Raw genomic sequence first — 24,927 nt, 5'->3', positions numbered from 1 at the left:
CCCTGCAATGGAAGCACAGAGTCCTAACTGGACTGCCAGGGAATTCCCCCAGTAATACGTCTTGATTTAAGTCAACTATCTAATGTATGGTTACATCACCATACTTTTGATTAGAGTTTACATAGTATTCTTTTTCTTTTTTTTTTTTTTTTGCAGTACGCGGGCCTCTCACTGCTGTGGCCTTTCCCGCTGCGGAGCACAGGCTCTGGACGCGCAGGCCCAGCGGCCATGGCTCACGGGCCCAGCCGCTCCGCGGCATGTGGGATCTTCCCAAACCGGGGCACGAACCCGCGTCCCCTGCATCGCCAGGCGGACTCCCAACCACTGTGTCACCAGGGAAGCTCCCATAGTATTCTTTTTCTTTTAACACATATGTGTCCTTAAGTTTAAAGTGGATCTCTTGTGAACAGAATATAGTTGAGCGTTTTAAAAAATAATTTTGTTTTTTTATTGAAATGAGGGGTCTATATACATTTAATGTTGAACATGATATAGTAGGCTTTCCGTCTATCACCCTGATACTAGTTTCCTGTTTGTCTCTTTCTGGTCCTTCTTTGAATTAGTCAAGCATTATTTGTTCCTCTCTTCTAGTTTTTTAGTTATACATTTTTTATATGTGCATATGCATTTTTAAGTAGTTGCCTAACAGATTACAATATGCATCCTTGGTTTATTAGATTCCGCTCAAATTTGTACTTTTAACAGTTGCTGAAAAATACAGGAAACTTGCAACAATATAACTTCCTGAATTCTGCTGTCCTTTATGTTAGTCTTGTCATATTTTATACTTCTACATATGTTTAAACTATACTATTCATTGTTACTATTATTTAATTAAATTAATTAATTAATTTATTTTTGGCTGCGTTGGGTCTTTGTTGCTGCACGTGGGCTTTCTCTAGTTGTGGCGAGCGGGGGCTACTCTTTGTTGCCGTGCGCATGCTTCTCTTGTTGCGGAGCACAGGCTCTCGGCGCACGGGCTTCAGTAGTTGTGGCACATGGGCTCAGTAGTTGTGGCTCGCGGGCTCTAGAGTGCAGGCTCAGTAGTTGTGGCGCACGGGCTCAGTTGCTCCGCGGCATGTGGGATCTTCCCAGACTAGGGGCTCGAACCCATGTCCCCTGCACTGGAAGGCAGATTCTTAACCACTGTGCCACCAGGAAAGTCCCACTATTATTTTAAATGTTAATATTTTTATTTATCTACATATTTACCTTTCCATTCCTATTAATCCCTCTAGTTCTGTGCCGTTTTCATTTAGCTGGATGAATTCTCTTCATTTGTTACAGGTTATCTTAGCTTTTGTTCATCTGAAACTATTATTGTTTCATTTTTGTGTTTGGAGGTTATTTTCTCTTAGTATAGAATTCTAGGTTGGTTGTTGATTATTTTCTTTTTCTGTCTTAGCACTTTATAGATGTCATTTTTTAAATATTCTATTTCCATTATTTCTGATAAAAAATAGGTTTTTAGTCTAATTGCCATTCACCTGAAGGTAATGTGTTTTATTCTCCCTGGCTACTTTTAAGATTTTCACTTTGACTTTGTTTTTTAGGACTTTGAAGTATCTAGCCATGGTTTTCTTCATATCCTGCTGAGGTTTGTAGTGCTTCATACGTTTGCTAGAGACTCATGTCTTTTGTTAGCTTTGGAAAATTCTTGAGCAGTATTCTTATTGCTTATGTGTTATTTTCTCTTCTCTACATTTTTTCTCTTTTTTTGGCTGCACTGCATGGCTTGTGGGATTTTAGTTCCCCAACCAGGTATCAAGCCCATGTCCTTGGCAATGAGAGTACGGAGTCCTAACCTCTGGACCTCCAGGGAATTCTCTCTCTTCTACTTTTGTAACTCCAGTTAGATGTGTTTTAGGCCTTTTCACCATGACGTACATGTCTTTCTTTACATTTTCTGCTCATATTTTCTCTCCTTTATATCTTTTTGATGTGTTGTATTTTCTATATGTTTGTTGCTCCCTTTGACTTAAGAATTCTAGGCTTTGCTGAAATTCTCCATTTGTCCTGTTTGTTTTTTTCCTTGAATATATCAGTCATTTTTAAAGTCTCTCAGATAACTCTAAAATGTGAATGACCTATGTGTCTTCTCCTGTTTTCTATTATTTCTATTTGTTGTCCATCTACTCTTTTTTTTTTTAATGGAGATGAAATTCGCATAACATGAGGTTCATCATTTTAACCTTTAAAAATACAGGCACCCCTCAGAGATATTGTGGATTCAGTCCCAGACCACCACAGTACAATGAATATTGCAATAAAGCTAGTTACAGAAATTTTTTAGTTTCCCAGAGCATATAAAAGTTATGTTTAGACTGTACTGTAGCCTATGAAGTATGCAGTAGCACTGTGTCTAAAAATCAATGTACATACCTTAATTAAAAAATATTTTACTGCTAAAAAATGCTAACCATAATCTGAACCTTCAGTGAGTGATAATCTTTTTGCAATAGTAACATTAAAGGGCACTGCTCACAGACCACCATAACATATATAATAATCATGAAAAAGTTTGAAGTATTGTGAAAATTATCAAAATGTGACACAAAGACACGAAATGAGCAGATGCTGTTGGAAAAATGGTGCCGATCCACTTGTTCCACACAGGGTTGCCCCAGACCTCTGATTTGTAGAAAAACATGGTATCTGTGAAGCACAATAAAATGAGGAATCCCTGTATACAATTCAGTGGGTGTTAGTATATTCATAGTGCTGTGCAGCCATCACCGTTATCTTATTCTAGGACACCATCACCCCAAAGAAGAAAACTCATGACCAGTGACAGTCAACCTCAATTCTCCCCTCTGCCCGTCCCCTGGCAAAGACTGATCAGTCTACTTTCTGTCTCCGGCTTTGTCTATTCTGGACAGTTGATAGAAATGGAATCATACAATGTATGGCCTTTTGAGTCTGACTTCTTCACTTAGCGTAGTGTTTTCAAGATTTATCCATGTTGTAGCGTGTATCACTACTTCATTCCATTTTGTGGCTGAATAATATTCCATTGTGTGGATATTTACCACATTTTGTTTATCAATTCATCAGCTGAAGGACATTTAGGTTTTTTTCTACCGTCTGGCTATTATGAATAGCGCTGCTGTGAACATTCACGTATAAGTTTTGTGTGAATGTACGTCTTCAGTTCTCTTGGGTCTATACCAGGAGTGGAATTGCTAGGTCATATGGTACCTCTGTTTAACTCTTTGAGAAACTGCTAAAGTGTTCTCCACAATAGTTGCACCCTTTTACAATCCCATCAGCATGTACAAGAGATTTTCTCTGCATTCTTGCCAACACATGTTACTTTCTGTAGTTTTTTTTTTTAATTATTATAGCCATCCTAATGGGTGTTGGCCATTTATTCTTATTTTTTTTAGAATGCCTTGTAACTTTTAATTGAGGACTTATTGACTTGTTAGGGCTGATCTGTTTCAATTTTTACCTTAGTCCAAGGAGAGGCTTTTTTGAAGTCTCAACAGAGAGACTGAATTGGTTTTGAAGGCCCTTCTGATTTGGTGGGGCCTACACTCCAATCTTTGTCTCCCTCGAACTGGGCAGAAGCTGAAATCTCTTTTCAGCTCTTTTGCTTCCGAACTGCTGTTTTCTGCTAGTTTTCTTGAATTTACCCCTCTTTGTGTTTCTTCCTCTCTGGAACTTGGTTCTTTAATTTCCAGCTCTCTGTTAGCCAAAAATTCTCTCTTCTCTCAGTCTAGTAGGACTGCCACTTTCTACTTGGACTCTATTTTCCTGTTATACAGCAAAGTAAAGGAAAAGCCAAGTTGATTATGGGGCTGATTTTCTATTTTTCCCTTCTTTAAAGAGTTGTAGCCCCCTCTTGTTCCTCTCTGTGTACATTACTCTTCAGTGCCTTCAGATGGTTTCTACATTTGTCTAGATTTTATAACTTTTATTAGCAAGAGGGTTGGTTTGGTACAAGCTAGTCTGTTATGATGGGAACCACGCATATTGATGTTTCATGAATTGAGTCACAAGAAAATGAAAAACTGATACCTATTGAGAGTGAGAGCATGAATTTTCAAGAGAAAATCTGGACAAGGATATAGGAGAAAGGAATTTTATTTTCAAGCAAGAGGGCCAAGTCAGCCATATTGAAGGATGGTAAAGGATGATTTAAAGTGAGATATGTGACACTAAGTTGATATTTAGTAAGTTTTTTGAAAATGGAACAAAGTGTTTAAAGAATACGAATTGGATGAAGAATTTAAGATAAGAATTGAAGAGAAAATATTTAATGAGCAATTATTGGATTGGATTTAGTAGTGAAGAAATTAAGATTATGAATTTGGAACGAGTGCTATTAGAGTAGTACTTGGTTAATTTTGTAAATGTTAGTGGTTATTAGGTAGTTGGAGATTTGAGTGTTTACTGTGATGTCTAAAGAACAATGTATATCTGGTAAGTATGCCAGGGAGGATTGTGTTCGCAAAATCTGGGTGGTACAGACACAGTAAACATATGGGCGGAAGAGAATGACTGAAGTTCTAGGAATGGACATTACGTTTAAAACATAGACAAGTAGAGAAAGAAGGCAGAAATAGATTTGTAAAGAACAATACTTCCCTATCCTCTTGTAGGATTAAAGAACTGGGGTTTGGAAAGAAACTATGTGCTTTCTCTACCCAAATATTCCCAAGAAGGGAGCCAGGTGTTATAGAGCACCTTGTATCTGTGTTTTTCCTTTCGCCCTTTTGTGAACTCTCAAGGTTAGTCAGTGATTTTTTTCACACTTTCATTAGGAAATTTGCCAAAGGCATCCTTTTGAGGCAGCTGTCTCTGTACCCTTGGAGGCCATCAGTAATGTTTCCAATCCATAGGAGTAGTCGGCACAAAAATGTTGGGCTGAGCTGAGTCTTTGTGGTTTAAAACATTTCCCCTCCAAAACCAGTCCCCTTCCTCAAACAGTATAAAATATATCACATTTTGAAGCTTCTGGTCCTTAGTCTTTTGTTACTATATCTTTTCAGGTAAAATTCATCATTAATAGTAAATATATCCAAATATATTAATAATGAAAGGAGACTTAATTTTTAAAACATAATTTAAATAACAATAGTGGGCACATTAGAAATCCTTATACATAAATAAATAAGAATTCTTTTTGTATAGAATGTTATAATTTTTAACTTTCACTGTAAAGTAGAATATACTTGAATCATGGTGTTCTTTTGGTCTAAGGTGGTCGGATGATATATTCATGCTAACAATCTTGTGAAGTCTTTTGAATCTTGTGAAGCATATTAAATATGATGTTGTTAAGTCCATGATTAAAATGCATTAGAATAAGTTGAAATGCATTTGTGTTTTTGTCCCTATTCAACTGAATAGTATAGGCAACTGTTATACCATATGCATCTTTAGTATATTAGTCTGACTGTTTTTCTTATTTTACTAAACTGTCTTCTTTCAGCCACCCACACAGAATATGCCTATGGGTCCTGGAGGGATGAATCAGAGCGGCCCTCCCCCACCTCCACGCTCACACAACATGCCTTCAGATGGAATGGTAGCTGGGGGTCCTCCTGCACCACACATGCAGAACCAGATGAACGGCCAGATGCCTGGTAAGTTTTTCTCCTCTAAGACATTAACACCGGAGTTGCTTAGCAACTGAAACGACGTGGGGGCTCAAGGGATACTAGATTGTTGATGACAAAACTGCTTTGAATGCCCCCGAGTCCAAGCTCTCTTAGAGTTTGTTAGCTACAGAGCTACGTGACCTGTATTCAGTGTTTATCAGGCTGCCCTTGGGCTTTGATGTAGCTGACACACAGCATTCCTCTGATGAACAGAACTGGCTAAATTTAGTCTGTCTGAAACTATGCAATACAGCTGGCTTTAGAAGCTTTTGGGGGAAAAAAGGCATTGTGCCATGGCTTAAGAATTAAGATCTGTTTATAAAAATGTGTAACATTTCTCTGAGTTTTGTATTTACTTAAAAATTTATTGGTCTCAGAAACAGTATTGCTGGAAAAGACACATGGGGAGAAAAAACAAAACAGGCTCTAAAGTGCTCATGTATTTAGTATTTCCTCATTGGTCTTTTGAAACTGAGTATGCATTTTTATGAATACATATGTTTATAGTATAGTAGAAATATGGAAATTGATATTGAAGCAAAATTAAAAGCTGAAAAGTGTCAGGTTTCTTATATAATGAACCATTTACTATTTATCCATTTTAAGTTTAGAGCCGCTTAAAATATCCTTGAGACCATTGGATGCTTATTTAGTTACCTTTTGCTGGTTTGAATTTTTAATCTGAAAAGTATCAGTATCTTTAAACTATTTTGTTTTTGTAACATCAGTCACACCCATACCTATAATTCATATTTTTACTTTCTAAAGACAAAGGTTGTTTTCATTAACAAAAAGAAAGTATTAAACAAATAGCAATAACGAGAGTAAATTAAAATAACAGAGCAATTTATTTTTTAAATTAGTAATATTAGCATCCTTAGGATAGTGTTGTCTTAACTGATTATGTTGGTTGGTAGCATTGGTGTCCAGGGACTATAGGTGTAAAAAATGAAGCAAAAGAGAGCACAGAGCAAAAGAGGCCAGATAGCCTGGCTTATAGGAGATTGATGTGTGATGGGTCATGTAGGAGGGCTGTGGTGTCTTGGTGGCAACCTTCTCTTTCCTGCCAAGGCTTCCACGGTCATGGCCCAGTGGCCCTCTACCATGTGGAGGTAGGAATAAAGAGGTAACTACTTGTCTGGTTGTGGTCAGAAGCAAGCTTCTTGCTTAATCCACATCTAGCTCATTAGGACACATTGTTTTTAAAACTGGTGGGGTAGTGCTAATGCAGGTTAGCATGTTAGAGGAGTTTTGTGACTTTTTATGGTGGTACATTTTTTTTTTTTTTTTTTGCGGTACACGGGCCTCTCACTGTTGTGGCCTCTCCCGTTGCGGAGCACAGGCTCTGGACGTGCAAGCTCAGCGGCCATGGCTCATGGGCCCAGCCGCTCCGCGGCATGTGGGATCTTCCCAGACCAGGGCACGAACCCATGTCCCCTGCATTGGCAGGCGGACTGCCAACCACTGCGCCACCAGGGAAGCCCGGTGGTATCTTTAATTAGGATTTTGACTCAAGTTCTCCAGATAACATTCAAGCCTAAGGCTGAGGAAGCAAGCAGCAGCAATATAATTATTGTTAACGTGACATTTTCGTTTTTGTGTAAGGCTGTCTGGAGTAAGATATACTCTTTATGAGCCAGAGATTTTCAACCACTTATGACCTAGATTGTCCAGAATACCATAGAGCTTCTAAAACAATTTATAGTTAGAGAGTTTACAGTTAGGTGTAGGAGAAATTGGAAGTCCAGTTACTTATATTGTCTTTATTTAATAAGTTTTGTATAGTATTTAGCCAACCTTTTTATGCACACAAATTTGTAGCTAGGCTTTTAATTTCCGATTTTAGTTTTGTTTTTAATATTTTATTTTATAATGTAAGTTGTAGTGCTTCTTATATGCTGTTTGATTTGTTCGTATATCCTCTTAGTCTTAGGTTCCTTTTAAAAAAAATTAATTGATTAAAAAAAATAGATAATATGTATCTATGGCACCAAAATAAAAAAGGTACAAAAAGGCGCATACAGCCCCTACCTACCTACCCAGACTCTTTGTTCCAGACAGGCATTGGTACCCAGTTATCCTTGAAAAACATATGCATGTGCATGTATACATTCTATTTTCTTTCTTCTTATTCTTTTTTTAAAAACACAAATGGTAGCATATAGTAGATATTACTAGATATCATTTTTTTACCTCTTAAAGGTTTCTCTTGGAGACCATGAGTATATAAACATATATTTTGGAGACCACTCGGTATATAAAGAGCTGCCTCATTCCTTTTGATGACTGCATTACATTCTTTTTGATGGATGCCTCTTAATTTACTTGGACAGTTCCCTTCTGATAGAAATATAGGTTATTTCTAGTCTTTTGGTGTTAAAAATTATGCTCTTGTGACTATGCCTGTAAAATATAAATAAATAAGTAAACAGATAAACTTAAAATTTTGCATCCATATACGTACACACACAAAAACTTGTATATTTATAGGATAAGTTCCTAGAACTGAAATTGCTAGGTTAAAGGTACATGCATTTTATTTTTATTCATTCATTCATTCATTCATTCATTCATTTATGGCTGCGCTGGGTCCTTGTTGCTGCATGCAGGCTTTCTTTAGTTTCAGGGGGCTACTCTTCGTTTCGGTGTGTGAGGGCTTCTCATTGTGGTGGCTTCTCTTGTTGCGGAGCACGGGCTTTAGGCGCGCGGGCTTCAGTAGTTGTGACACGCGGGCTCAGTAGTTGTGGCATGCAGGCTCAGTAGTTATGGTGCATGGGCTTAGTTGCTCCGAGGCATGTGGGATCTTCCTGGACCAGGGCTCAAACCCGTGTCCCCTGCATTAGCACCACTTCCCCTGCACTGCGCCACCAGGGAAGCCCTAAAGGTATATGTATTTTAAAATATGGTAGTTATTACCATATTGGTCTACATAAAAATAGTAGACCAATTTATAGTAGATTTATTTATACATTTATATTCTCTCAACAAAGTATGAAAGTGCTTCTTCATAATATAATTGGAACAAAACTTTTGATCTTTGTAAATCTAATAGGTGAAAAATGGATCTCATAGTTTTAATTTGCCTTTTTATTATATTAAATAAAGCAAGCAATTTTCTCATGTTTTATGACCCCTTTTGTAGTTTTCTTGTGAAGTGCTGGTGGTCTTTTACTTGCTTTATATGTTAAGTAAGTAGTTTGGTCTGTGATATTTCTTGTAAATAATTTTTTCCCAGTTTATCTTTTTATTACTTAATTTTGTTTTGTTGGTCATATGCAAATGTTTTATTTTTATGTACTCTACTTTATAAATCTTTCATGGTTCTGGGTTTTTTGGCATACTTAAAAAGGCCCTTACAGTCCAAGATTATTTTTAAAATTCTCTGTTTTGCAATACTCTGTTATGATTTCTTTGCTTTTTCTTCTTTTTTAATGTTTAATTTTTTTATTCATCTGGACTTAGTTTTGGTAGAAGGAATGTGGTAGGGACCCAACCTGTATTTTTCCAGATTATCTACTCAGTTGTTAAACATCATTTATTGAATTATCTTTTCTTTTGCTCATTGATACTTAACGTCAGCGCCATTGTTATTTACCAAATTATGCATTTTGGTCACTTTCAGACTGTGCTCTAGGTTTATTGATCTGCATTTATGTGTTAATACTACATAGTTTTAATTCAGCTTTATATGTTTTGGTCTCTTACAAAGCAAGTCCTCCTTCATTACTCTTTTTTTTTTTTTCCAGGATGTTCCTGGCTTTTCAAAAGCAACAGTTTCTTAATCTGTAAAACGATAATAATGTCTACCTCACAGTATTTGCTATCATTCATGTAAAGCATTTACTTTGTTTGCTATTGATTAAATACTCAAGTTATTGTTTGTGTTCTTGTTACATTAATGCAAAAAAATAAATAAGCTTTTTAAGGTACTTTTGTATAGGGAATCTGTTTAACTTTCATATTTTGGTTCTGATCACTTTTCTTCAAAGGGCCTAACCATATGCCTATGCAGGGACCTGGGCCCAATCAACTCAATATGACAAACAGTTCCATGAATATGCCTTCAAGTAGCCACGGGTCCATGGGAGGTTACAGCCATTCCGTGCCATCGTCCCAGAGCATGCCGGTACAGAACCAGATGACCATGAGTCAAGGGCAGCCAATGGGAAACTATGGCCCCAGACCAAATATGAATATTCAACCAAACCAAGGTAAGTAAGCTTTATAAAATTCTTGACTAGGATGCTCCATTAGCCTTTGAAAATCGAACAGTTTTTTCAAAATGTTAGCTGATTTGCAAAATTACAAGTTTGAAGTGAGGAACAATAATACCCATAGAAAAGGAACATCAAGTTCGAAACCAACTTAAAATAATTTTTTCCTTTTACATTTAGAAATTAAAATGCTCAATTTAGCTTTTTAAGCTTATTTATTTTTATGTCTTTGGACAGTTTGAGATTTTATATTTTTGGATTTTTAAGCTAATCAATGAATAACCAAACATTTGGTTAGAGCTAGAAAACTGAGAAAATACAATTTTATCTTTGTAAGTACACTCCTTAAAAAACATCTGTGGTTCATTTTACTTGTGAAGAATATATTAATTTCTATGAATTTCCCTTGATTTAATATTTTCTGATGCTGTGTTTCAGCATTAAAGGTAATTTTAACATAATTTGTTATTAGAATGTTCAGTGGAGGTGCTGCTGTATTCTTATATTCTTAGAGTGGTGTGAAGTCTATTAAAGTTTATTACCAGCCTCAGAGAATGAAATTGTTATCATGTTTCTCTTTTAAGTATTCTTGTGAATAATAACTAAAAACCAGTAAGTGGCGCTCTGTTCTGCTAATTGCCTGGGAAAACATTTGGCCTGTTGCCAGCCTAAAGCTATTTCAGTTACTAAATGCAGTGAGGTTAAGAGTCTAAGATAGAATTAAATGTATTTGCAATAAAATTTTCTAGATTTTGCTTATGAAAAACACATCACCAGAGTACACCCAGAAAAAGGAAGTTAATCTGTTGATCATGATTTTTGATGAAATAATATATTGTAATTTTAAAATATTAATAAAGATATTTTCTGTAATTTAGATAAAATACACCGGAAACAAAGGGAGATAATAGAACAAATTGTCAATGGATGCAGCTTCACAAAACTGGCACTTGCTCCATTTTTCCCCGCAAAAGTTGTTCAGTGCCCATGGTGGAGTATTTTTTTTTTTTTATTCTATCAATTAAAGGTTCAAAACAACAGCAAGATCCAGTCAGTGCTAGATCAGAAGGGGGTTCAGATGTTTCTCTGTACAGTTTGGTTACCAGGAAAAAGCAGAAAAATTGATAGTGATTCTTTACAGCAACCACCGTAGTTATGGTACACTTCTTAGAAACTATAGTTAAGGAAAGGTAGGATGTGCGCAAAAATGATGTTGCTGCAGCATGGTTTGATATGACATTATAAGATCTGAAGAAGAAAAAATAATGCATGCAGCAGTGTGTATGTAGAAAATAGTTAACTGTTTTTGGAGAAAGGACTTGAAGTGTTTATAGGAATTTTTTGTTCAAAACATAGGGACCAACTAGTCTTTCTATTTTTTTTAACTAAAATTATTTTTCTTTTATTGAGTTATAATTAACATACAATATTAGTTTCAGGTGTACAACATCATGATTCGATATTTTCACACATTATGAAATGATCACCACGATAAGTCTAGTTACCAACTGTCATTGAACAAAATTGTTAAATATTATTGACTGTATTCCCTATGTGAAAAATTAAAAAAAAACATATTAATACAAAGGCTAATATAATAAAAACATGTAGACCTACCACACAAAACATATCATTTCAAAAAGCTGCTCAAAAAGTTGGCCCTATTAAATTTACTGATTATATATTACTATGTTCATGGTCATTATACAAATTTCAAGTTACTATTTTTTTAGCTTTAAAAGAAAAATGGGTTTAGATGACAGTGGCATTGTAATTGGTGCCTACTTTTAGTTGTAGTTTTATTTATTTTTTTTAGTTGTGGTTTTATACATATCTGTGAATTGAGAAAACTGAAATATTTTTTAATTCAGCATTTAGGTTTATTATTTTAGCAGAATATTTCCCTCTAAGTTTTCTTATGAGGACTACTGCTTTTAGGTGAAAGGTTTAACAAGTTTTTAATGTTAATTTCTTTCTTAAATTGCTAGGAAAATATTGTAAATAGTCAATCCAACGAACTTTCCATGTTATTCTCACTGTTATCCAGATAAAGTTCAGTGACCATCACTTTGAACTTTAGGAGTAAGACCTGTGTTCAGAGTGAATCACTGTCTTCTTACGTATTGGATCTACTCACTCATGGAGAGAGAGCGTAAGCTCCACTGGAATTCAGAAAGCTCCAGAAAGGGAGAAGTTTGCCTCTTTTGTTCACACTGTTTTGTTCTGGTGCCTAGAACAAAACCTGAGGGTAGGCATACAAATCTGTCTCTTCAGTGAATAGGAACTGAAACCAGATGTTATATGATAACCCGGAAAGACAGAGTTAGTGCCTTAAAGATGTTTCTTTAAAAGTCAAATTGGAATAGTAAGGCTTTCTGGACCAACAGATAGCATTTGGTAGAATCAGCAGTTTTCATTCCCAGGCATTAGTGATTATCGCTTTCCACATTTAACATCATTTTACTTACTTATTCCATATTCAAATATAAGGATTTTCACAAAGTGTTATATTTGTGTTAAAGCATGTATTTCACAAGTTCCGGGTATGGTATATAATTCTTCAGACTTGGATCCAAGTCTTGGCCCCATAGATTACCGTGTGTGGGATCTTTGACTCACTCACTCAATTTCTTTAAGTAAGATTAAGTGAGATGATAGCATTTAAAAATCCTAATTCGGTAATTGTATTGTTTACATAAAATCAGTTAGAATAAACAAGGTAGTGTTTTTTTTTGTAATAAAAACTCAAGATCAGTTTATTGGCTATTGTCTTTTTTAACCATAAGATCTAATTTATTTCTGGCTTTAATTTTGTTTGAGTAGTATTAAGAAAGTTTTGATTCATTTAGCTAATAAGTTGCAAGTGATAATGATCTGATCTAGAGGCTTGGCATTAGAGTAGTGGGAAATTTTTCTTTCAGTACCTTTATTATTGTAAATATGAAGGGCAAAAAGTATGTATTACCATAGCCAGGATTGTTATATTTACTCTTATTATACAGTGGTTTATTATCTGATCAGAGCTGTACACATCTTTGGGTTAGTAGCTACTGTTATTATCCTCATTCCGTGCATGAGGAAACACATCCTTTGGAAATACAGGCAGGCCTGCTGTTGCAAAGTTCTGATATGCATGAACTTCTGTTACCACAATTTAGTTAAATAACACCTGTTGTCGAACAACATGGTTCAGAGTTCACTTACCATGGTGTATTAACTGTGAGGAGTTGCATAAAGCACAAACTTGGCTGCTGTCTGCTCAGTCCACAAATCACTGTATTTATGATTGTCATGATCGATGACCATTCACGTCACTTTCAGATTCTGTCAGTGATTGATCACTGTGCATCCATCAGTTATGCACATAACAGCAAAGCATGGAGTTGTGTTGCTTCCTTGGCTCCCAGAGATACATGTTATTTTATAAAAATAGATAATTCAAAGAGGGCCTTGGCCAGCAAAGGTAAAAGTCTAACAAAGAAATGAAAAGTAATACTGCGGGAAATAAATCCAAGTCCTTTGTAAGTAGAATTAGAGAAGGAATTGCTGACCTTGGGAATGTTGACACTGCTGCCATTTGAGAGACTCTAGATCTGCATTGCAGGTCCTCAGTGAAGGTGAACTTGCTGATGTAAATGAGGAAACTGGCTGTGATGAAAGAACGAAGATGTCCCAGAGAAAGCGAGACTAGCAAAATATTTTGTATTAAGGAAAGTCTTGGAGACATTTCATAACATTGAAAGCGCAAAGGATAAAACGTTGGAAGTTGATCTGCACTCTTTTTTAAAAATTTATTTATTTTTGGCTGCATTGGGTCTTCGTTGCTGCACGCGGGCTTTTTCTAGTTGCAGCGGGCAGGGACTACTCTTCGTTGTGGTGCACAGGCTTCTCATTGTGGTGGCTTCTCTGGTTATGGAGCACAGGCTCTAGGCACGTGGCCTTCAGTAGTTGCAGCACGTGGGCTCAGTAGTTGTGACTCACAGGCTCTAGTCGCAGGCTCAGTAGTTGTGGTGCATGGGCTTAGATGTTCTGCAGCATGTGGGATCTTCCGGGACCAGGGATCGAACCCTTGTCCCCTGCATTGGCAGGTGGGTTCTGAACTACTGCGCCACCAGGGAAGCCCTGGAAGTTGGTCTATACTTAAAAAGGAATATGCCAATTTGCCAAGCTATAGAAAAGATGCTAGCTCCGAATCATCAGTTACATCATGACAGTTTGGAGCTAGCATCTTTTTGAACTAAAGATGGGAAGATACTAAATCATGTTTGTATACTGATAGGAATGATCCATTGGAGAGAGGGGAATTGATGCTGCAAGAGAGCGAGGAAAGGAACAATTGCAGGAGCAATGTATTCGAGCTGCTGGGAGGAGTTTGAGGTCAAAGTCCCCAAGACTTCTGTCACCTCAGAGCCTAGCCCACTGCAGAGTTACCGGGAACAGTCCCCAAGGTTGGCTTCATATCTGACACCAGTTACAAGTCTAGGGTTCCCAAAACTACTCTCAAGTTCAGTGATTTGCTGGAAAGGCTCACAGAACTCACTAAAAGTTGTTATACTTAGAGTTATGATTTATTACAGTGAAAGGATACAGATTAACGTCAGCCAGGGGAAGAATCCAGAAGACGTATGAATGCAGAGTTTCTTTCCTCATGCAGTCAGGATGCTTTGCTCTCCTGGTCCAGCGTGTGACACACAGAGTATTGGTAACCAGGGGAATTCACCCGAACCTCCATCAATGTTCAGAGTTTATATTGGGGCTCCATTATGTAGATCTGATTGATTGATTGATTGATTGATTGCTCACGGTGTCTATCTCAGTCTCCAGTCTCTGGTCCCTCTGGGCATGATTCAAAGCTCCCGCCAACCAGGTTCAGGAGCTTTAGGAATCCTCAGTTTAATAAATTTAGTAAATCTTCAACATAAAAAAGCACTGTGATATTATACTGAATTTCAAGTACAACATAGAATATCTACAAATGAAAGAATTATTTCAAACATTTTATTCCATAGAAATATCATGTGTACCTCCATAGTGGATTTGAGTGAGTGAGAACTGTGCATACACTCATCTTTCTTCACTGTAAAAATTGGTAAATTGGGCTTCCCTGGTGGCGCAGTGGTTGAGAGTCCGCGTGCCGATGCAGGGGATGTGGGTTCGTGCCCCGGTCCGGGAAGATCCCACATGCCCTGGAGTGGCTGGGCCCGTGAGCCATGGCCACTGAGCCTGTGCGCCCGGAGCCTGTGCTGCACAACTGGAGAGGCCACAACAGTGAGAGGCCCGTGTACGGAGGAAAAAAAAAAAAATTGGTAAATCAACATTGGTAATATTGCAAGTTTCTTTTTGTTACAGTTTAGGTATACACAACCATTACATTGTAGTTCAGACTAGATGCTTTGTTTAAACATTTGATCATTATTCCTATATTGGATGGGTTTTTCAAGATTGTAATCTTTCCCTCACTGATGACATTTTTCTGGTTATAAAATATTTAATATGAAAAATTTGGAAAAGAAGGAAAAGCATAGAGCATAAAATAAAATCACCTATATAATCTTGCACTATAAGTTTTAAATTACTCCACAGACAGGGTACAGTCCACTTATGGATAGTAAGTAACCTGTACTTAGGCTCTTTGTAGCAACAGTTTGAGTACCTGTAATTACATAATTATTTGTAAATATCTGTTTAATTATTTTTCCCTAGACTCTTTAAGTTCTATGAATTCAGGAACTGTGTCATGTTTTTGTTCACTATTTTATCCTATTTGTTAACTGATAGATTAGCTAGATTTCCTGCTGCTGTAACAAATTAGAAAACTAGCATCCTTGTCTGTTGTATTGTCATCCATTGGCTGTCATTCCATGAATGAACCAAAGAAGGAACCTGTCAGGTACTGTCAGAGAAAACAGATGATTGTCAGTTATACCAAAACCTGATTTCAGGTTTGGGAGACAGAATCCAGATGAATTTCTATTCAACAGATTATAAACTTAGTTTCATTATGACTCATTTTTTATTTTGAAATAATTGTAGGTTTACAGGAAGTTGCAGAGGTAATATAGAGAGATCCTGTGTATCCTCCTTTCAATCATCTTTAAGCCCTGGCAACCACTGTTGCTCTTCTCTCCATTTCTATTATTTTGTCATTTTCAGAATGCTACATAAATGGTATCATGCAGTGTGCAGCCTTTTGAGATTGGCTTTTTTTTACTCAGCATGATTAATATTTATTCAACTTGTTGCATGTATCAGTTGTTCATTCCTTTTTGTTGCGGAGTAGTATTCCATGTTATGGCTGTACCACAGTTTGTTTAACCATTCATCTGTTGAGGGACATTTCAGTTTCTAGTTTTTGGCTTTTACAAATAAAGATGCTCTGAACAGTCGTGTACATGATAATGTTTTTGTTTGGACATTAGTTTTCATTTTTCTGGGATAAATAACCAGGAGTGCTATTGCTGGGTCATATGATAAGTTATATATTCAGTTTTTTTAGAAAATGCCAAAGTGATCACCAAAGTAACTACCATTTTACCATCCCACCAGCAATGTGTGAGAGATCTGCTTTTTCCAAGTCCTTGCCAGCATTTGGTATTGTCAGTTTTTTTCTTTTTTATCTTAGCTGTTCTAAAAATGTGTAGTAGACTACATCTCATTGTGGTCCTAATTTGCATCTCCCCAATGGCTACTGTTACTGGACATCTTTTCATGTGCTTATTTGCCATCTCTATATCCTCTTCAGTGAAATGTCTCTTCATGTCTTTTGCCCGTTTTCTAGTTGAATTATTTTTTAACTATCTGTCCATCCATCTACTCATCCATTAATAGCATCTTTTTCAGAATGCATTTCAGAGTAACTTGCAGATGTTAGTACACTTTACCCATGAATACTTTAGTCTGCATATCATTAGAGCTCAACGTTTAAAATTTTTTCTTTTTTCTTTTAATAGTTTTTTCTTTAGGTAATATTTACATGCAATGAAGTGCACCAATCTTAAGTGTATCATTCACTGGGTTTTGATGTATTTGTAACATTTACTCCTTGGGATTCATTTTATAGCTAACATCCTAGGTGCCCTTATGGGATGCAGTTCTAATCCAGTTTAACCATTTTGCATGAACTATAATCTGGTTGCTTTTATGGTAAAAGGGGACAATTGGTTACTTTTTTTCCATTACACCTCTGTCTCAACGTGTGATCCTAAGACTACCGGGATCAGAATCATCTAGGGTAGTTGTTAAAACAAGATTTGTCTGCTCCACCCCATACCTGCTAAATCAGAGTCTCTGGGGGTAAATTTTAGAAATTACGTTTTACAAACATTCCAAGTTCATACTTACTTACAGTCCATTCCCTCAGAAGTTTTTTCTAGGCAGGATCATTTCTTCTGTGCCTGATGGTTCATAACTTTTCAGCTTTCACGCTAAGTGACACAAAGCTATATGTTCTAATATAGCCCATCTCCATGGCTTTCTACTTGGACAAGATAGGACCTTACTTTCACAACAGATTGTCACTTGTGTCCCATAAATCTAGAGCTTCTGGAATGCCTTTCATTCTACAATAGATGTTTAACAGTGACTTTGTTTTCGAATTAATATTGTATAGTATAGTTGAAACTATTAAGAGAAGTTGGCTAAGAGATTGCCTAGCTTTTTACTTTGCTGGATTTATTAAGCCACAACACATCCCTTTTCCAATTTTCAATCACCAGAAAACTGAATACGTAATCTAATTCTCAGACTAGTTTGTAGAGATGCCTGTGATTTAGAATTATGCCCTTGAGAATCCAGGACTTCTTAACTCAGCACTATTGACATTTTGAGCTGCATAATTCTTTGTTGTTGGGGCCTGTCCTGTGCATTGTGAGATATTTAGCAGTATTTCTGTCCTGTACCCACTAGGTGACAGTAGCAACCCCCCACACCAGTTGCGACGACCAAAAATGGCTCCAAACTTTACTGAATGTACCCTGGAGACAAAATCACCCACAATTGAAAACCACAGCCTTAAGAAATAATTACTGTAAGGAAGTACATGTAAGGATTGTCTGTGCTACTGAAGAAACTAACAGTAACAGAAGTTATTGATTGATACTATTATGTTTCAGTACTTTTTAATACTTTCATGAGATTTCTCTAAAAACTTCATGTTATGAAAAGCTTGTATCTCTTAATGAACTGTTCTTTTTACTAGATAAAATCTATCATGGTTCTATTTCTTCATTGGTTTCTAGGAAATTCAGCTAAGTTTGTACTAGTTAACAGTGACTTTACTAAGCTGCTGGGATTTTCTTAGTTACTTGGCTCATGTTCTTTTATCCTTGGTGTTATATCTAAATGTCTTATTATGAACTGCTTGAAACTCTTGATGAGGACAGATGTACGTTTTTGGCAAGTAAAGAATCCTGTTCGCTTTAAGTGGCTATTTAATAGGTGGGTGAGCTAATTGAATTTACTGGAATACAGGGATTTTTTTTCTTGCAAATAAACCATTAGTAATACATTCAAATGAGAGCTGTAAGTGGTTTAGTTTGAGACTGAATGGTTAAGGAACAAGTAGTAAAATGTGAGCAGTAGATGATGAAACATGAACAAGAAAATAGGCTTGGAGTAGGTATTATCTACGCGGTTTCGTGGTCACTATAACAGAGATAATAGATGAAGTGAAGAAACTTCTTGTATTCTAGGATTTTATTATTAGAGTGATGATGTTACATAGAACTGTTTTCCTGGGAGATATTACATGGGAGAAGTATGATTTGACTTCGAAGAAGAGGTACACATAATGGTTAAGAGCATGGCTTTAGAGTTCTCACCACCATTTCCTAGCTATGCAACTTTAGGTAAGGTTCTTAATGCTTGTATGCCTTAAGTTTTCTTACTTATAAAATGAAGTTGATAACAATACTACATGTTTCATAGGGTTCGAGGAGGATAAATAATAGACATAAAGCTCTTAGCTTGGGCTTCCCTGGTGGCACAGTGGTTAAGAATCCGCCTGCCAACACAGGGGACATGGGTTCGAGCCCTGGTCCGGGAAAATCCCACATGCTGCGTAGCAACTAAGCCCGTGCGCCACAACTACTGAGCCCATGTGCCATAACTACTGAAGCCTGCAACAAGAAAAAAAAAGCTCTTAGCTTAATGCCTGGCCCATAATAAGTGCTCATTAACTGTTAGCTGTCATTTTTAACCTTTACTTAAAATAATTCATAGATTAATGGTATGATTTACAGAGTTTTAGTGTATTGGTTTGCATCTCAAGATATGAATATATATGCATGTATGTATATATTATATGTATATAGAATTTTAAAAATTATATAGTTCTAAATTCTTCACAGATTATTTGAAGCTTATTTTTTTAAATTAATTTATTTTAGTTCAGTTTTGGCTGCTTTGGGTCTCTGTTGCTGTGCAAAGCTTATTGTTATCTTTTTGAACAAGTAACTTGAGACAAAACTAAGTATTAACTGTCTCATTGGAGCAAAGAATTCCAATAATGTAAAATACGGTGATTTGGGAATATTTTACATCTGTTTAAGATATAGGACATTGTTTCCATAGAATATCTGTTAGGGTGTGAAACTCAAAATGGAAAGAAATAATGTGGTGATGTACATTTGTTACATGTCCTTTTAAAACACTTTTACAAAAGCATATTATAATTAAGACATTAGTAGGATCTTTGTATCACACTTTCTAGTTCATCTTAGCATCAGAACGATTTATGTAAAAGATAAAGAGTAACCTTTAAGCATACAGTAATGTGTGAGGTCACTATTTGTAGAAAATGATTTTAATAGACTTATTATCTTCACTTTGTAGCACAAATTTTTAGAACTTACTTTGGGGGTAACCTTTTGAGATTTAGCTCTCTCATTTCCATTAGTATCTCAAGAGATAACATACATTTATTTGCCAGTGTAGCATATTTCATTATCATAAGAAAAATAATATGCTTCCTAAACAATCAGAATTGAAGTCTAAATTTTTTTTAATGGATAAGGCTTCAAGGGAAAAGATGAAAAGTACCATGTTTTAGCAGTGCTCTCCTCCTCCATTCTCTGCCGTTTTAGGCTTGATCTTGAATGATGTCAGGGATCCTTAGAGGGAGAGAAGTGACAGAGAATAAAAGAAGGGTGGTAATTGAGCTCTTTGGGATTGGAAGTGCTGACAGTCCCCAAAGATAAAGCACAAGTGGCATGGTCTTTTCTATCTAGGGCGTAAACTAGAATTACTTTTCTCCTTTACAGCAGAGCTTGGAATTTTGTTGTTATTGTATCCTTTGGGATTTTCCCCCAGCTATTGTGTTTTTGCTTTCTTTCTCCTTTATTTTTAATTTTGCTTCCAGTGCATATTATATGCTTTAATTTTATAGTTATCTTCTGTTAAGACAAGAGGTCTTTAATCAGTGATGGAGAAGAAAGACAAGGCAAAACCTTCATTTACTAAAAATGAATTCTATAAATGGCCAGTCATGCTGCCTACTATATTATGAATGCTAGTATTCAGTACTTTATTATATACAAAATACATTTTAAAAGTTGTAACCTCAGTTAAAGTAGTTAGTGTTTTGGAACTTTTTAAATTGCATAATTTGTTTCTGAACTACTAAGTTTGCTATAGCTTCAGTAGAGGCAGTGAAGAACAGTAGAATAAATGTGCTTTTGAAGTCAAACTTGAGTTATGCCTGATTCCCAGTTGATATCTATTAGCTTATATGATCTTGATCTTTGGATTCTTTGGCTAAAAACTTGACAACTACCTTACCTTTGGTAGTTGTTAGTGATTTACATTAAATAAATGTGAAAGCATGTCTGGTAGTGTTAAGTGCATTCTGTATCAAGTTCTCTTCCCCTCCACTCTCCACTGAGCCACCTTATCCCTACTATTAGGAGTTTATTGTTGAAAAACAAAGTCCCAGAGTAAACTTTGAAAGGTTTATATTTATGACAAAATTAGAAGGAAAAAGGAATTTGAAAAGAAGTAGAAGAACAGAAGAAGGCAAGTAGGAGAAAAAGAGTTAGCTCTGATAAAATACTTCTTTAGATAACCAGTTCTTCAAACTGGAAGAGTGAGTTCTTTCTGCTTACATTGTTGCTGCTATTGTAGGTCAGCAACATATTTAAAGAGGTGGGCATGTTTTGTTTTGAATTTTTATATAAATAATGAGCTTTTGGCTATCTGGGCAGTTTTGCCTGTAAAAGTTTTCTAGTTCTTTGCCTTTTGTACTTTCTTCTTAAATTTTCCCCAAGTCAGTAAAGGCGGGGAGTATGTAGCTCTTTAGGCAGTAAACTGGGGGATGACTCATACATACTTCTCAGATAGTAATGGTTATAATGGTAGAATGATGAGCTCCCCATACCATAACTTAGCCTGGGGAACCTCTGAAGAGCTGCTTACATGTTTACATGACAACACAGAACTTTATGGCCATTGTTCATTATATCATGTGATATATTTTTACTGTTGCCAATGTGACACTATAGCAGTGGTCATTGGGCTACCTCGATATTACTCACTTTGGAAACCGCATAGTTCTGATTTCTAAGTCTATGGCTTATTGTAGTTCTCTGCCTAGGTGTTTTTGATTGTGTATGTGTGTGTTAGAGCTTATTAAGAAGCATTGTATAGTCTTGATTTCAGGAAGACCTTTTTAGTTTATAAATCTTAAAGTTGGAAAAAGGAAAGAAGACCCTTAGATTTTTGTTTTAAAATTGTTTATGAAATTCCACCAATATAAGGAGTATATTCATAAATGTGTTTGTAGTTTCCCTGTCTACCATTATATAATGACTGGGCATTGAAAAAGGAAAAAAAAAATGGATACACTGAAATTAGATTTCTTTCCGTTAGTTTGACTACTGATTTGCTGTGTGATTTTGTGGTTTACTTTGTTTTGGCATATGTTCTTATGTAGCATAAGGATTCTATCTTTCCTAGAAAGATTGCATAGATAAATACTATATAGTACATAATAAAAAAATATATACATTCAGGATGTTTATATATTGTATCCACTCTTTTTTTAGAAATTGTTACAGTTTTCCTCCAGTGGAATTCAAATCAGCTACCATGGATTACTTGTTTTCCCTTGTTTGCAGATTATTTTAGGCGTGTGAACTGTAGTTCAAAGATTTGTTTTTATTACTTGAAGTCAGTTTATCTTGCAATAAATTATATAGTTTAGGGATTATATGATAAAAGATTTTTGTATTTCTCTTAAGATGTTAAAATTATATGCAAAAAATTACGTGCATAATGTTTTGTCTGTTTTCAGGTCCAATGATGCACCAGCAGCCTCCTTCTCAACAGTACAATATGCCGCAGGGAGGTGGGCAGCATTACCAAGGCCAGCAGCCACCTATGGGAATGATGGGTCAAGTTAACCAGGGCAATCATATGATGGCACAGAGACAGATTCCTCCCTATAGACCACCACAACAGGGTACGATTCCATTTGGAAAATTTTTAACAGTAGTCGAAAGGCTTTAAATTTTAATGAACTTTTCATACAGGCAAAGTCAGAGCTTTTTGTTTCTTGATTTTTAAAAATCATATTTTATTATTTTTCTTACAAGCTGGTGGGTATAGTAGGTACAGAGGGTCACAGAAAGTGGATATGAACTTCCTGGTTTATAGCTTTCTTTTATTTATTCTTTTCTGGGAAAAGTTTACGTCAAAATTTTATATCGAAAGCTTACTAATTTACAGCAGAAAATACTGTTTTATTTTTGAGAAGTTACTAAATTTGAGAAGTTACTAAATATATGATCAGAAACAAACCCTAATTTATTTCAAACTGCTCTGATATCAAAATAAAAAGGAAATTAATTTTCTTCCAGTTTGAATCTCTTAGGAAGTTAATGTTTGTTTTTTTGAGTTGGTATTGTTTGATATTGCATGTATGGTCTTAACATTAATTTTTGTGAAATGTGGTGTGTGGTGTTGCTGTGTGTTTATGTATGTGTGTGTATACGAATAGTCAAAAGTATCTGAAATGCCCCAAAGCATGGGAGGGGAATCTACAGAAATCATCTCTCATAACACCAGATTAGACGGAAAGCCTTTGAATGACCTGGAGAACAAATTATTTACATCTTGACTGGTTGTGGTTTTTCAGGCCCACCACAGCAGTACTCAGGCCAGGAAGACTATTATGGGGACCAGTACAGTCATGGTGGACAAGGTCCTCCAGAAGGCATGAACCAGCAATATTACCCTGATGGTAATCTCTCCTAATGTTAACTTTCCCATTTTCTATCCCTGCCCAGTATTAATGTGGGTAGCTACTCAAAACATTCTAATCAGAATGAAGAAACTAACAATGTGTTTCTTCCAAATTTAGAAACACTGCAGTAATCTAAAGCATCAATGGTAGCATTCGTTTATAATCTATTTTAAAGTATATTTTGTTTGGTTATTCCATATTAGTACCATCAGGAATCATGTTCTGTCATTGGAATCCTTTCTTATATAAAAGAGGATCCTTTTATATTTGGAATTGTTCATTTGAACCAAAGCAAGTGTTACTGATTTACTTTTTTAAATAAAAGCTTTTTTGAGGTAATTCATATACCGTAAAGTTCACCCACTGGTTTACTTTTATGCATTGTATAAATACGAAGAGAATATAGTTTTGAGTATTCTTCCAAATTTCATCATGTTCGTTAATGTTGCATATGTCTCAAAGAACAGAACTATGTTTATATACATTAGCATTTGCACTTGAGAAAGATTTTAGAGACTGAATCATATCCATAATATAGCTGTTTATAATAGAGTTAGTAGAATAGAAAGGCATTTGGAAACCAGATTTTAACTTTAGTTACTTAGTTTAATGGTATGTTTATTTTTTAGTGGGAAAGTGGCTTGTGAAAAAGTGGTCAGTAAAAGATGTACTGTGCTTAGTAGTAACACAAGCACACAAGCAGGCTTTCATCATACAGTTCTTTGTTTTCCTGTATGTTTGAAAACTTTATGATACAATGTTGAAGAAAAAATAATACAAACAAATAAAATTGATCATATAGAGGTGGTTAGATTTTTCTTGTTTGGAAGGACTTGCCAAAATCTTCATTTATATTAAGCTCCCTTGATGTATTTAAGGTAAACTGCTTAACAGAAAACTTGGGCAAACTAAGAACTTCAAGCTAAAGTGTTGGGACCATTTGACTAGAAGCTAATGTAAGCTAGCACGAAGATATAATTTGATGTATTTAAAAAATAATTTTGTCCACCACTTTTTATCAGTGTATAAAGCATAAGTGGTATAGGGATGTTGGTTTTTTCCTGCAAAGATTCTGCTTACACAAGCAGAACAAACACCTGTAGAATTTTGCACACAAAATCTCTGTTAGTGGCAGTGATATGTATGGATAATTCTGGTTAGAAGACAACATTGTTTTTTAATGTTTTACTTGCCCTGAATTATTTAGAATGTTGGGGGTTTTTTTCTTTTTCCTTTCACATGTAGACATTATATTAAGTTTTTTTTTAATGAAAAACTTTAGTTACATTTATAGACTATAGATATTTTAAAGAAATGAACTCTAGGTTGTTAAATATTATACATTAGGAAGTCTGCTGAAAATAAATGATTGTTTTGTTTTATTTTAAAAATACATTTTAAGTAATTGAGTTGAATTTAACACTGTTATTTTGGTCCTGAATATTTCCTGAAATGTGAAATTTGTATTGTTATAAATATGAACTTTCTATTCAAAATAGAGATGTTATTTTTGTAAATAGCAGAACTTTAAGGTTGCTATAAATAATTCATTTTATTACATAATGGAATTTTAAAATTTCAGTGGTATCATTTTTGCATAGCTGTGTATTAGTATATTTGTCTGACATTTATATAGAGTATTCCATTTATAACAACAATTAATTTTCTTAAACAGCATTGGATATTTTGTTATTATGTTTAGATACTATGTCAATAAATATGTAGATTAGGGGTTGGCAAACTTTTTTCTGTAAAGGGCCAGGAAATAAATATTTTCGTCTTTGCAAATCATGTGGTCGCAGTCTAAACTACTGAACTCTTGTGGTAGCATGAAAACAGCTATAGAATATATGAATGGATATGACTGTTC

At 35.5% G+C, this 24,927-nt stretch overlaps 1 protein-coding gene across 5 annotated transcripts in view; it reads left to right on the top strand.

Annotated features, from left to right (window-relative positions):
* SS18 (SS18 subunit of BAF chromatin remodeling complex) overlaps positions 1 to 24,927 on the top strand; it is a 76,270-nt gene that overhangs the window by 32,110 nt on the left and 19,233 nt on the right. For 4 of the 5 annotated variants that reach the window (XM_027127644.1, XM_027127647.1, XM_027127648.1 and 1 more), the window contains exons 4-7: positions 5,438 to 5,591; positions 9,596 to 9,817; positions 22,107 to 22,274; positions 22,950 to 23,054. In XM_027127644.1, the coding sequence (XP_026983445.1) occupies positions 5,438 to 5,591; positions 9,596 to 9,817; positions 22,107 to 22,274; positions 22,950 to 23,054 (649 nt within the window). The remainder of the gene's footprint in view (positions 1 to 5,437; positions 5,592 to 9,595; positions 9,818 to 22,106; positions 22,275 to 22,949; positions 23,055 to 24,927) is intronic. The other variant, XM_027127646.1, reaches the window with a different exon arrangement.

The sequence above is a fragment of the Aethalodelphis obliquidens genome, unplaced genomic scaffold, assembly GCF_003676395.1.
Source record: "Aethalodelphis obliquidens isolate GAN/ISIS:26980383/991018 unplaced genomic scaffold, ASM367639v1 scaffold32, whole genome shotgun sequence".
NCBI classification, from domain to species: domain Eukaryota; kingdom Metazoa; phylum Chordata; class Mammalia; order Artiodactyla; family Delphinidae; genus Aethalodelphis; species Aethalodelphis obliquidens.
This window is presented reverse-complemented; position numbering and strand designations above follow the sequence as displayed.